This window comes from Lagenorhynchus albirostris, chromosome 15 (genome assembly GCF_949774975.1).
Source record: "Lagenorhynchus albirostris chromosome 15, mLagAlb1.1, whole genome shotgun sequence".
Taxonomy (NCBI): Eukaryota; Metazoa; Chordata; class Mammalia; order Artiodactyla; family Delphinidae; genus Lagenorhynchus; species Lagenorhynchus albirostris.
The window spans coordinates 30,157,998-30,171,955 of record NC_083109.1 but is presented as its reverse complement, the minus strand read 5'-3'; the positions used below and the strand labels follow the sequence as shown (position 1 = coordinate 30,171,955).

Here is a 13,958-nt window from a genome sequence, read left to right as displayed (position 1 = left end):
AAATCAGACATTTTGAGGAAAACCAGCATTGTGAAAGAGAGGTACCAAACAACAACAACAAACAGCGTCTGAGGAGACAATTATTAATAACACAAAATAAGACTTCAAAATAAAATAATAACATTTATTAATCTCACAAAGGAATATGAAAGTAAATTGCATTCATAAAATTGAAACAGGCTACAAGGAACATATATTAGAAATAAAATGCAAATGTTAAAATAAAAAAAACCTAATCAGATGACTCAGTAAAAGAAATGAACCCAACACTAGACTAAATTAATGAGTTGAGGAGCTCACCAAGAATGTAGTGGAAAGGAAAATGAAAAAGAAATGAGAGTTCAGTTAAGAAATATGGAGGACAGATCCAGAGCTGTACTCATTCATCTACTAGAGAAGTCCAGAATGCAAGCAAATAGAATTAAAGGTGAGGAAACAAAGAAATAGAAGACAATGTTGCAAAACTCAAGACTCCAGTCTTCAGACTTTATAAAAGGTCTTCCCCAAGTATCAAATTCTTTCTCAGGTCTTTTCTGAGAGAATGACTCTAGGATATAGTTCTGCATAACAACAACATCCAACAAAGGACAGGACATGGGACACATTCAATGGTGCAAGAAAAAAACCAGTAGAACTTAAAAAAACTGTTCCTATATTATGTAAAATAATTACAGTCTAGAATTTAAATTCCAGATAACCTCTACCCAGGTGGTGGTCACTGGCTGGTGGTGGGGGAATAATTACAGGGCTCTCTCAGAGCCCTAAAGCCGCCTGCTCTTGCAGGAACGGGAATCACGAAGCTGTCAGCTGAAGCCATGCTCACATCCTCTCAGTACTTAATGATCTTCTTTTCCATCTGACCTTCTATGCTTTAGCTTGCATATTGATGGATGTAATACTGCCCCAGCCCCTGAATCCACACAACTTTCAGCTAACTCAGGGGTTTTTAATGCCAGCTGAACATAAGAATCACTGGAGAGCCTTTAAAATACCATGATGATAAGGTCCCATACCAGACCAATTAAATCAGCATCTCTCGGGGCAGGGCCCAGGCTGCTACTTCTTTTTTAAGCTTCTCAGGTGAATTCTAAAGTATAGTTAGTGCTGAGAGTCATACAAGAACTGTTTCAGGCTCTCAGAACCCAATTTAAAACTTGTAGGAGAGGCCTCTAATTAGCCCTGTTCATCTTCGCATGTCAAATTACAGGTTCATTTGTATATGGGCTGCCCTTAAGCGCTAGGCTGTTAAATAACTGCATTAAAGCATGATTATGTGTATAATAAAAACATGGGTAGGGTGGAGTCCAAGAAGAGGTGGACTATGGGGTGAATGTGCCAGAAGAAGACTTCATAGAGCAGACAGGCTGGGTTCTGAAAGAGTAAGAATATGACAGGTCAGTGGGATCAGGTAAGTACCCGTGAGGCAAATGCAGAGGAGAACTATTTAAGTGGGTCACCCTCCCAAGCCCCGATGCTCACATGGCCAAAAAGGAAGGGGATGACAACTATCTTGGAGGGACTTATAATTTGGTGGAAGTCACAGTGCAAAGATTCAAGAAATATTGAATTTGCAAGAATATAGGAGGATTCATTGGTTCCACTCTGGAGGAACTGTGGAAGATGGTTGGTGTCAGTGAGTGAGCATAATAAAAAAATGTTGGGAGGGGTCAGAAAAGATTTTGAGATTTTAATTTTTCTGTGGTTAACATCAGAGAGGGCAATTTCCTTTTGAAACCTATATTTCTGTGGAAAGACGATACCTCCTTGTGAATGGGAGAAAGTGTAATCACATTTCCAGCATTCCATATTGCTGGCATTGCATCATTTAGGACAGAGCTCCAATGAGTTAAGATGGGCATACTCTGAAAAATAAAACAGAGAGTGAATTCCTGGCCTAGTGGATGGTGTGGCTTTGGAGTTGAGGTAATTAATACCCTTCTTTCATTCACTGACAAGTTTCTGAAGCCTATCCATATGGAAATATAGTAAAGCTATAATTCAAACAGATTCAAGAGAGATAAAGGAACACCTAAAAATAAAAAAAAATAACAATAGATTAAATGCTCATGAAGAAAATATAGGAAAAAACTGACACATCTGCTTGGTGAAAAATACCATAAATGGGGTTAAAAGATGGTCCTAAACTTCATTAAGAAAAAGGTGAAAAGCCCAGTAGAAATATAAGCAAAGGATACAAACAGATAATTCAAAACAAGAACTATAAGGTATAAGAGATTAGTAAACATCACTTATAAATAAATACAAATTAAAACAAGGTACCAATGACACCTGCCTGATTGGCAAAATTAAAAATAATGAAAAATAGTTAATGGTAGTAAGAGAAAGAGGCAGAAATAGTAAGAGAAATTACATTCCTGTTGTAGAAGTGTAAATTCATGCAACTGTTCTGAGGGGCTATTTGATAGTGTTTTTGCATTTTGATATAGCAATTTTAGGATAAAAATTATCTCAGAGGTATCACAGAAAAATGCAAAGACATTGGCAATAAAAATTAAGGACAATCTGGGCTTCCCTGGTGGCACAGTGGTTAAGAATCCGCCTGCCAATGCAGGAGACATGGATTCGAGCCCTGGTCCGGGAAGATCCCACATGCCTTAAATCTGTGGTTTTTTCGATATTGAGCTGCATGAGCTGTTTGTATATTTTGGAGATTAATTCTTTGTCAGTTGCTTCGCTTGCAAATATTTTCTCCCATTCTGAGGGTTGTCTTTTCGTCTTGTTTATGGTTTCCTTTGCTGTGCAAACCTTTTAAGTTTCATTAGGTCCCGTTTGTTTATTTGTTTTTATTTCCATTTCTCTAGGAGATGGCTCAAAAAGGACACTGGGTACTGGTAATACCCTAGGGGGAAAAAAACTCTTGTCCTGGGTAGTGGTTACATGAGTATGTTCAATTTGTGATAATTCACTGAGCTAGACATTAATGATTTCTAAGTGTTTCTGTAATTTTATATTATACTTCAATATATTTTTTTTAAAGAGAGAAGACAGATCCCATATAAGGAGTGGTTATTATAATGGCACTAACCTTCTCAATATTAATACTAGAAACAAGAAGAAACAGCAAAATGCTTTCTCAATACTTTTTTTTTTGGCCATGGTGCGCAGCATGCGGAACTTCCTCGAACAGGGCTTGAACCCATGCCCCCTGAACTGGAAGAGCAGAATCTTAACCACTGGCCCATCAGGGAAGTCTGCACCTTCCAAATTTTAATGGAAGATGTTTCTAACCTAGAATTCTGTATTCGAATTTTCAATCAAATGTGAGGGTAAAATTAAAACATTTCCAGACAGGGAAGGTCATAGAAAAGTTACCTCCACACGTACCTTTTCTCAGAAACTTCCTGCAGAATGTGCCCCAATATAAGGAGGAAATAAACAGGGAGACAAAGACATGGGATCGAGGAGACAGAGACTTTAATATAAGAGGAAGACAAAAGAAATTCCCAAGATGACAGCCTGTTGTGTCGCAGGCCTCAAAAACAACTAGTGCACTTGGGAGCAGCAGGCTAGGGTTCTAGGGCAGAAATCTCCAAGAGAAACTAAAACCAGGAGAGTACTTGCTTGTGTTTGACCATACTGAGAGATTGTTCAGTTCTGTCAGAGTACAGGGGTATATCAGGAGTAGCTACATAGAAAACCAAACAATAAAAATCCCCAAATATGGCAAATATTACATTTAGGATAAGCAAAGAGTGATTCCCCATCCAAAAAATGGGGAAGTATAATTATAGTTCAACTCAGCTGCAAACAGGAGTTTTTATGATTATAACAACATAAATAGGGACTCCTGATTTAGCCAAATATTGTGATGTAACTATACTACATGAGTGGGAGGAAGGGGAAGTTGTATGTGTTTATAGTGTGTGGGGGGGTCCTGGCAGAGGTAACATAAGATAATAAATCCTTCTACAGTAGGACATCAAAAGATAACTGAATTGAAAAACCAAGAAAGAGTGTAAGCCACTGACATGGATGCCTCTAAAGGTTGAACATACTCAAAATCCATTAGGCAGAGCAAAACGTTAGGAAATTATGTTAATTAGGGTAAAACCTAGTGGGATTTGTCAGAAGATTGGGCAAAGAGTGGGTAAATTGAATAAGTTTACCCTATCTGTTCCAGCCATGAAAGAAAGTTATATTGTACCCAACTGCATAATTCCTTGTCTAATGTTGAAAATACTTTATGGTAATAATGACTGTGATATTAAGTGGTGAAATAGAAAGGAATGCAATGCTTTAGATTAAAAAAAATCAGCATTGGATTTTGAAATATATTGAATATCCATTTTTGCATTTATCTAAATTAAATAAGTTTTCTCCTTTGGAAAAAAAAAGTATAAGCATGGAGAAGTAAAAAACAATTAAAATAATTTAAATGTGGACAATGAAGATGGGAAGGTGTGGGGCAGGATGCTGTCACTTTCTCTTTGCACTGTAGCACTTTTTCAATTATGTGTAATAGTATTTTCTTAAAAATAAAATTAAACTGAAAAAAACCCTATAAAAACCAAAGAACCTCAGGGCCTAACAAATCACTTTTAGCTTTAAAACTCTAGATAATGACCTGAAACATCCTGTGAACAAGAAGAAGCATATATGTAGCACACACCAGTAATCATTATTATTTTTTTTGCGGTACGCGGGCCTCTCACTGTTGTGGCCTCTCCCGTTGCGGAGCACAGGCTCCACACGTGCAGGCTCAGCAGCCATGGCTCACGGGACTAGCCGCTCCGCGGCATGTGGGATCTTCCCGGACCGGGGCATGAACCCGTGTCCCCTGCATCGGCAGGCGGACTCTCAACCACTGTGCCACCAGGGAAGCCCCAGTAATCATTATTAATTACATGTCATTTCAACCCCAAATCCTCCCCATATGAAGAGCTAAACTACCTATATTTAGTATAGGGTACATGAAAAGCTGCCTCAAAAAGCCAGAACATACAAACCAAATGTCTTCATTTTATCAGATTAGATTGAATTCACAGTATTGTAACTGACATGTAACTTTTCAGGAATACATATAAAGTTAGTTTGATCAGTTGTGCAAACATAGGATTATTCATTTATCTTTTATGGGTTGATAATTAATGAAATTAAGTGCCTGAATCAAAAGAACAGATACAGTTTGTATAAGTGAAATTACCTGAAGAAGGTCACGAAGAACTGTACCAGGTCCATAAAATTGCTGTGCTGGGAGAAGGCAATCTGTGACAGAAAAACACGTAGAGTGATTGGGTTATAAGAGAGCACCATTAACTCAGCCTTCTCGTTGAAGCAGAAAGACGTTAACATTTCAAGAAGAGATTAATGAAATTTTTCACTTGAGGAAAAGCACCTTATCCCTTTAGTTTTTCTTGCTTAATTGCCACACAAAAGTGATATTCTGAGACTCAACACAAACCCCTACAGTCCCCCTGCTCTTGACAGCAGATCTCAGTTTTTAATCTGACCTCGAAGGCTTCTCAGACTCCTGCTAATGACCCCAATGACAAGCAAGTCAGGTTACTTCCTACCTCCTTGTGCCCTTTTCAAGACAAAATACTCTCCTTGTTTGCTTCAAATTCCAGTTCTTGGATCTACCGTCAGGTGGGCAGCTTCCTTTTATGCCGTTCATCCCTTTGTCACTTAATGTACTCACTTCAAGATAACATCCTTTTTAAAAAAAAACCTTATCCCAAGCTTCACTACACTGAATATCATCTGACAATCAATATAACACCAATTTGAACTTAAATAATTTTATACCAAGAATATTATAAAATTCCTAATGTAGTTCATCAAATCTAAGACACCACTAAAACAGGCATTATTTTGTGTACTATTAAGAAAACACTGCCAGTTACACTATGACACATTGCTTTTAAAATCACTGTAAGATGTATCATGATTTCAGAGATATTAGAGCATGAAAAAATGTACACCTTAGAATTTATTAGTAAGTATGATAATTGTGTCCTTACTACCCTATGACACACATGGTACTAGCCAGATGTTATGGTGTGTTCTCTGCTTATTTTTAAGGGACCACAGCCCTCCTTGGAGAGATAATGGTACTATAAATGAAACAATTATTGAATAAGATGGTAATTATTGAAATGAAGGCAGTAAGTATGACAACAGTCACATAAGTAAATGATTAGCGTCTTCTTTTCCTAATCCCACCCTACCTGCCCCCCCCCAACCTACTCCTGTCAACTCCCATCCTACAGCAATACAAGGAAAGTGCTACAGCCTAGGCCCCAGCACAGTAACAATCCAGTGCTTTGCACTTCTTTTATAGTCAGACTCAACAGAGGCAGAAGAGAGGAGAAGCTTCCACTGCTTTTCTTTTGAATGCTCTTATTTTCTTTTTGACATTTAAATAAAGGTCCAATATTACCTTTTCAGGCCATAGAATATTATGGGGCATAGAATCTAAAGTTTTTGTATCCTCCCTCTAGCCACCATTTATAATCAGAAATACAAAGATACATAGATTTGATATCATAGACAAGGAGAAACCATATTCTTTGCTTTCCTTCATTTATTACAGTAATCATCCTAAATAAGAAGGCTCCTTGAGAGAAGGAAAACTGCAGAATATAGCTACAGTCCTCTCATAAAGGTTTTTAATAAAACTGGGGAAAAACAATTATATAAACGAGGTTACTCAGTCTTGAGGAAAGAAGAATCCAGGTTACAAGACATAAAGAAGGAGAAGGAAACAGATTTTAGTGCATCCAATTCTGTTTAGATTTTAAACTTTTAAAACATTAGTATGGGAGGAATCGGGAAGATGGCGGAAGAGTAAGACGCGGAGATCACCTTCCTCCCCACAGATACACCAGAAATACATCTACACGTGGAACAACTCCTACAGAACACCTACTGAACGCTGGCAGAAGACCTCAGACCTCCCAAAAGGCAAGAAACTCCCCACGTACCTGGGTAGGGCAAAAGAAAAAAGAATAAACAGAGACAAAAGAATAGGGACGGGACCTGCACCAGTGTGAGGGAGTTGTGAAGGAGGAAAGGTTTCCACACACCAGGAAGCCCCTTCGCGGGTGGAGACTGCGGGTGGTGGAGGGGGAAGCTTCGGAGCCGAGGAGAAGAGCACAGCAACAGGGTTGCGCAAGGCAAAGCGGAGAGATTCCCAGAGGATCGGTGCCGACCGGCACTCACTAGCCCAAGAGGCTTGTCTGCTCACCGGCTGGGGCGGGCGGGGACTGGGAGCTGAGGCTCTGGCTTCGGTCGGAGCGCAGGGAGAGGACTGGGGTTGGCGGCAGGAACACAGCCTGCAGGGGGTTAGTGCACCACTGGCTAGCCGGGAGGGAGTCGGGAAAAAGTCTGAACCTGCCGAAGAGGCAAGAAACTTTTTCTTCCCTCTTTGCTTCCTAGAGCGTGAGGAGAGGGCATTAAGAGCGCTGCTTAAAGGAGCTCCAGAGACGGGTGCGAGCTGCAGCTAACAGCGCGGACCCCAGAGACGGGTATGAGACGCTAAGGCCGCGGCTGCCGCCACCAAGAAGCCTGTGTGCGAGCACAGGTCACTATCCACACCTCCCTTCCGGGGAGCCTGTGCAGCCCGCCACTGCTAGGGTCCCGGGATTCAGGGACAACTTCCCCGGGAGAACGCACGGCGCGCCTCAGGATGGTGCAACGTCCCGTCGGCCTCTGCCGACACAGGCTCGCCCCGCATCCACACCCCTCCCTCCCCCAGCCTGAGTGAGCCAGAGTCCCCGAATCAGCTGCTCCTTTAATCCCGTCGTGTCTGAGCGAAGAACAGATGGCCTCCGGGGACCTACATGCAGAGGCGGGGCCAAATCCAAAGCTGAGCCCCCGGAGCTGTGCGAACAAAGAAGAGAAAGGGAAATCTCTCCCAGCAGCCTCAGAAAGCAGCGGATTAAACCTCCACAATCAACTAGATGTACCCTGCATTTGTGGAATACATGAATAGACAACGAATCATCCCAAATTGAGGAGGTGGACTTTGAGAGCAAGATTTATTATTGTTTTCCCCTTTTCCTCTTTTTGTGAGTGTGTATGTGTATGCTTCTGTGGGAGATTTTGTATAGCTTTGCTTTCACCATTTGTCCTAGGGGTCTATCCGTCCGTTTTTTTCTTTTTTAAAAAATTTTTTCTTAATAATTATTTTTTATTTTAATAACTTTTTTATTTTATCTTATTTTATCCTCTTTCTTTTCCCTCCCACCCCTCCCTCCCTCCCTCCCTCCCTTCCTTCCTTCTTTTTCTCCCTTTTATTCTGAGCCGAGTGGATAAAAGGCTCTTGGTGCTGCAGCCAGGAGTCAGTGCTGTGCCTCTGAGGTGGGAGAACTGGTCCACAAGAGACCTCCCAGCTCCACATAATATCAAACGGCAAAAATCTTCCAGAGATCTCCATCTCAACACCAACACCCAGCTTCACTCAAGGAGCAGCAAACTACAGTGCTGGACACCCTATGCCAAACAACTAGCAAGACAGGAATAAAAACCCACCCATTAGCAGAGAGGCTGCCTAAAATCATAATAAGTCCACAGACACCCCCAAAACACACCACCAGACGTGGACCTGCCCACCAGAAAGACAAGATCCAGCCTCATCCACCAGAACACAGGCACTAGTCACCTCCACCAGGAAGCCTACACAACCCACTGAACCAACTTTAGCCACTGGGGATAGACACCAAAAACAACGGGAACTACGAACCTGCAGCCTGCAAAAAGGAGACCCCAAACACAGTAAGATAAGCAAAATGAGAAGACAGAAAAACACACAGCAGATGAAGGAACAAGAAAAAAACCCACCAGACCTAACAAATGAAGAGGAAATAGGCAGTCTACCTGAAAAAGAATTTAAAATAATGATAGTAAAGATGATCCAAAATCTTGAAATAAAATGGAGAAATTTCAAGAGACATTTAACAAGGACCTAGAAGAACTAAAGATGAAACAAGCAATGATGAACAACACAATAAATGAAATTAAAAATACTCTAGAAGGGATCAATAGCAGAATAACTGAGGCAGAAGAACGGATAAGTGACCTGGAAGATAAAATAGTGGAAATAACTACTGCAGAGCAGAATAAAGAAAAAAGAATGAAAAGAACTGAGGACAGTCTCAGAGACCTCTGGGACAACATTAAATGCACCAACATTCGAATTATAGGGGTTCCCGAAGAAGAGAAAAAGAAAGGGACTGAGAAAATATTTGAAGAGATTATAGTTGAAAACTTCCCTAATATGGGAAAGGAAAAAGTTAATCAAGTCCAGGCAGCACAGAGAGTCCCATACAGGATAAATCCAAGGAGAAACACGCCAAGACACATACTAATCAAACTTGCAAAAATTAAATACAAAGAAAACATATTAAAAGCAGCAAGGGAAAAACAACAAATAACACACAAGGGAATCCCCATAAGGTTAACAGCTGATCTTTCAGCAGAAACTCTGCAAGCCAGAAGGGACTGTCAGGACATATTCAAAGAGATGAAGGAGAAAAACCTACAACCAAGATTACTCTACCCAGCAAGGATCTCATTCAGATTTGATGGAGAAATTAAAACCTTTACAGACAAGCAAAAGCTGAGACAGTTCAGCACCACCAAACCAGCTTTACAACAAATGCTAAAGGATCTTCTCTAGGCAAGAAACACAAGAGAAGGGAAAGACCTACAATAACAAACCCAAAACAATTAAGAAAATGGGAATAGGAACATACATATCAATAATTACCTTACATGTAAATGGATTAAATGCTCCCACCAAAAGACACAGACTGGCTGAATGGATACAAAAACAAGACCCATATATATGCTGTCTACAAGAGACCCACTTCAGACCTAGAGACACATACAGACTGAAAGTGAGGGCATGGAAAAAGGTATTCCATCCAAATGGAAACCAAAAGAAAGCTGGAGTAGCAATTCTCATATCAGACAAAATAGACTTTAAAATAAAGACTATTACAAGAGACATAGAAGGACACTACATAATGATCAAGGGGTCAAGCCAAGAAGAAGATATAACAATTGTAAATATTTATGCCCCCAACATAGGAGCACCTCAATACATAAGGCAAATAATAACAGCCATAAAAGGGGAAATCGACAGTAACAAAATCATAGTAGGGGACTTTAACACCCCACTTTCACCAATGGACAGATCATCCAAAATGAAAATAAATAAGGAAACACAAGCTTTAAATGATTCATTAAAGGAGATGGACTTAATTGATATTTATAGGACATTCCAGCAACAGAATACACATTTTTCTCAAGTGCTCATGGAACATTCTCCAGGATAGATCATATCTTGGGGTCACAAATCAAGCCTTGGTAAATTTAAGAAAATTGAAATTGTATCAAGTATCTTTTCCGACTACAACGCTATGAGACTAGATACCAATTACAGGAAAAGATCTGTAAAAAATACAAACATGTGGAGGCTAAACAATACACTACTTAATAACAAAGTGATCACTGAAGAAATCAAAGAGGAAATAAAAAAATACCTAGAAACAAATGACAATGGAGACATGACGACCCAAAATCTATGGGATGCAGCAAAAGCAGTTCTAAGAGGGAAGTTTATAGCAATACAATCCTACCTTAAGAAACAGGAAACATCTCTAATAAACAAACTAAACTTGCACCTAAAGCAATTAGAGAAAGAAGAAGAAAAACCCCCCAAAGTTAGCAGAAGGAAAGAAATCATAAAGATCAGAGCAGAAATAAATGAAGAAGAAATGAAGGAAATGATAGCAAAGATCAATAAAACTAAAAGCTGGTTCTTTGAGAAGATAAACAAAATTGATAAACCATTAGCGAGACTCATCAAGAAAAAAAGGGAGAAGACTCAAATCAATAGAATTAGAAATGAAAAAGGAGAAGTAACAACTGACATTGCAGAAATAAAAAAAGATCATGAGAGATTACTACAAGCAACTCTATGCCAACAAAATGGACAACCTGGAAGAAATGGACAAATTCTTAGAAATGCACCACCTGCCAAGACTGAATTAGGAAGAAATAGAAAATATGAACAGACCAATCACAAGCACTGGAATTGAAACTGTGATTAAAAATCTTCCAACAAACAAAAGCCCAGGACCAGATGGCTTCACAGGCGAATTCTATCAAACATTTAGAGAAGAGCTAACACCTATCCTTCTCAAACTCTTCCAAAATATAGCAGAGGGAGGAACACTCCCAAACTCATTCTACAAGGCCACCATCACCTTGAACCAAAACCAGACAAGGATGTCACAAAGAAAGAAAACTATAGGCCAATATCACTGATGAACATAGATGCAAAAATCCTCAACAAAATATTAGCAAACAGAATCCAACAGCCCATTAAAAGGATCATACACCAGGATCAAGTGGGGTTTATTCCAGGAATGCAAGCATTCTTCAATATATGCAAATCAATCAACACCATATCAACAAATTGAAGGAGAAAAACCATATGATCACCTCAATAGATGCAGAGAACACTTTCGACAAAATTCAACACCCATTTATGATAAAAAACCCTGCAGAAAGTAGGCATAGAGGAACTTTCCTCAATATAATAAAGGCCATATATGACAAACCCACAGCCAACATTGTCCTCAATGGTGAAAAACTGAAAGCATTTCCACTAAGATCAGGAACAAGACAAGGCTGTCCACTCTCACCACTCTTATTCAACATAGTTTTGGAAATTTTAGCCACAGCAATCAGAGAAGAAAAGGAAATAAAAGGAATCCAAATCGGAAAAGAAGAAGTAAACCTGTCACTGTCTGCAGATAACATGATACTATACACAGAGAATCCTAAAGATGCTACTAGAAAACTACTAGAGCTAATCAATGAATTTGGTAAAGTAGCAGGATACAAAATTAATGCACAGAAATCTCTGGCATTCCTATATACTAATGATGAAAAATCTGAAAGTGAAATCAAGAAAACACTACCATTTACCATTGCAACAAAAAGAATAAAATACCTAGGAATAAACCTACCTAAGGAGACAAAAGACCTGTATGCAGAAAATTATAAGACACTGATGAAAGAAATTAAAGATGATACAAATAGATGGAGAAATATACCATGTTCTTGGATTGGAAGAATCAACATTGTGAAAATGACTCTACTACCCAAAGCAGTCTACAGATTCAATGCAATCCCTTTTGAACTACCAGTGGCATTTTTCACAGAACTAGAACAAAAAATTTCACAATCTGTATGGAAACACAAAAGACCCCGAATAGCCAAAGCAATCTTGAGAACAAAAAACGGAGCTGGAGGAATCAGGCTCCCTGGCTTCAGACTACACTACAAAGCTACAGTAATCAAGACAGTATGGTACTGGCACAAAAACAGAAATACAGATCAATGGAACAGGACAGAAAGCCCAGAGATAAACCCATGCACATATGGTCACCTTATCTTTGATAAAGGAGGCAGGAATGTACAGTGGAGAAAGGACAGCCTCTTCAATAACTGGTGCTGGGAAAACTGGATAGGTACATGTAAAAGTATGAGATTAGATCACTCCCTAACACCATACACAAAAATAAGCTCAAAATGGATTAAAGACCTAAATGTAAGGCCAGAAACTATCAAACTCTTAGAGGAAAATATAGGCAGAACACTCTATGACATAAATCACAGCAAGATCCTTTTTGACCCACCTCCCAGAGAAATGGAAATAAAAACAAAAATAAACAAATGGGACCTAATGAAACTTCAGAGCTTTTGCACAGCAAAGGAAACCATCAACAAGACCAAAAGACAACCCTCAGAATGGAAGAAAATGTTTGCGAATGAAGCAACTGACAAAGGATTAATCTCCAAAACTTACAAGCAGCTCATGCAGCTCAATAACAAAAAAAACAAACAACCCAATCCAAAAATGGGCAGAAGACATTAATCGACATTTCTCCAAAGAAGATATACAGACTGCCAACAAACACATGAAAGAATCCTCAACATCATTAATCACTAGAGAAATGCAAATCAAACATACAATGAGATATCATCTCACACCAGTCAGAATGGCCATCATCAAAATATCTAGAAACAGTAAATGCTGGAGAGGGTGTGGAGAAAAGGGAACCCTCTTGCACTGTTGGTGGGAATGTAAATTGATACAGCCACTGTGGAGAACAGTATGGATGTTTCTTAAAAAACTACAAATAGAACTACCATATGACCCAGCAATCCCACTACTGGGCATATACCCTGAGAAAACCATAATTCAAAAAGAGTCATGTACCAAAATATTCATTGCACCTCTATTTACAATAGCCAGGAGATGGAAACAACCTAAGTGTCCATCGTCGGATGAATGGATAAAAAAGATGTGGCACATTTATACAATGTTATATTACTCAGCCATAAAAAGCAACGAAATTGAGTTATTTGTAGTGAGGTGGATGGACCTAGAGTCTGTCATACAGAGTGAAGTAAGTCAGAAAGAGAAAGACAAATACCGTATGCTAACACATATATATGGAATCTAAGAAAAAAAAATGTCATGAAGAACCTAGGGGTAAGACAGGAATAAAGACACAGACCAACTAGAGAATGGACTTGAGGATATGGGGAGGGGGAAGGGTAAGCTGTGACAAAGTGAGAGAGTGGCATGGACATATATACACTACCAAACGTAAAATAGACAGCTAGTGGGAAGCAGCAGCATAGCACAGGGAGATCAGCTCAGTGCACTGTGACCACCTAGAGGGGTGGGATAGGGAGGGTGGGAGGGAGGGAGATGCAAGAGGGAAGAGATGTGGGAACATATGTATATGTTTAACTGATTCACTTTGTTATAAAGCAGAAACTAGCACACCATTGTAAAGCAATTATACTCCAATAAAGATGTAAAAAAAATAAAAATTAAAAACAAAACATTAGTATGTCTTCAGTGTTTTAACGAAATCCACGAGGTGATTTTATACTGACTGTAGGGTGCC

General features: G+C 39.4%; 1 protein-coding gene across 2 annotated transcripts in view; it reads right to left on the bottom strand.

The window, feature by feature from the left end:
• Positions 1-13,958, bottom strand: part of ATRN (attractin) — a 174,364-nt gene that overhangs the window by 26,172 nt on the left and 134,234 nt on the right. Inside the window, exons 25-26 of one of the 2 annotated variants that reach the window (XM_060122198.1) lie at positions 5,165-5,226; positions 111-1,371 (exon numbers count right to left, since the gene is read on the bottom strand). In XM_060122198.1, the coding sequence (XP_059978181.1) occupies positions 1,320-1,371; positions 5,165-5,226 (114 nt within the window). In that variant the 3' untranslated portion in view covers positions 111-1,319. Of the gene's footprint in view, positions 1-110; positions 1,372-5,164; positions 5,227-13,958 lie in introns of those variants that run through there. The other variant, XM_060122197.1, reaches the window with a different exon arrangement.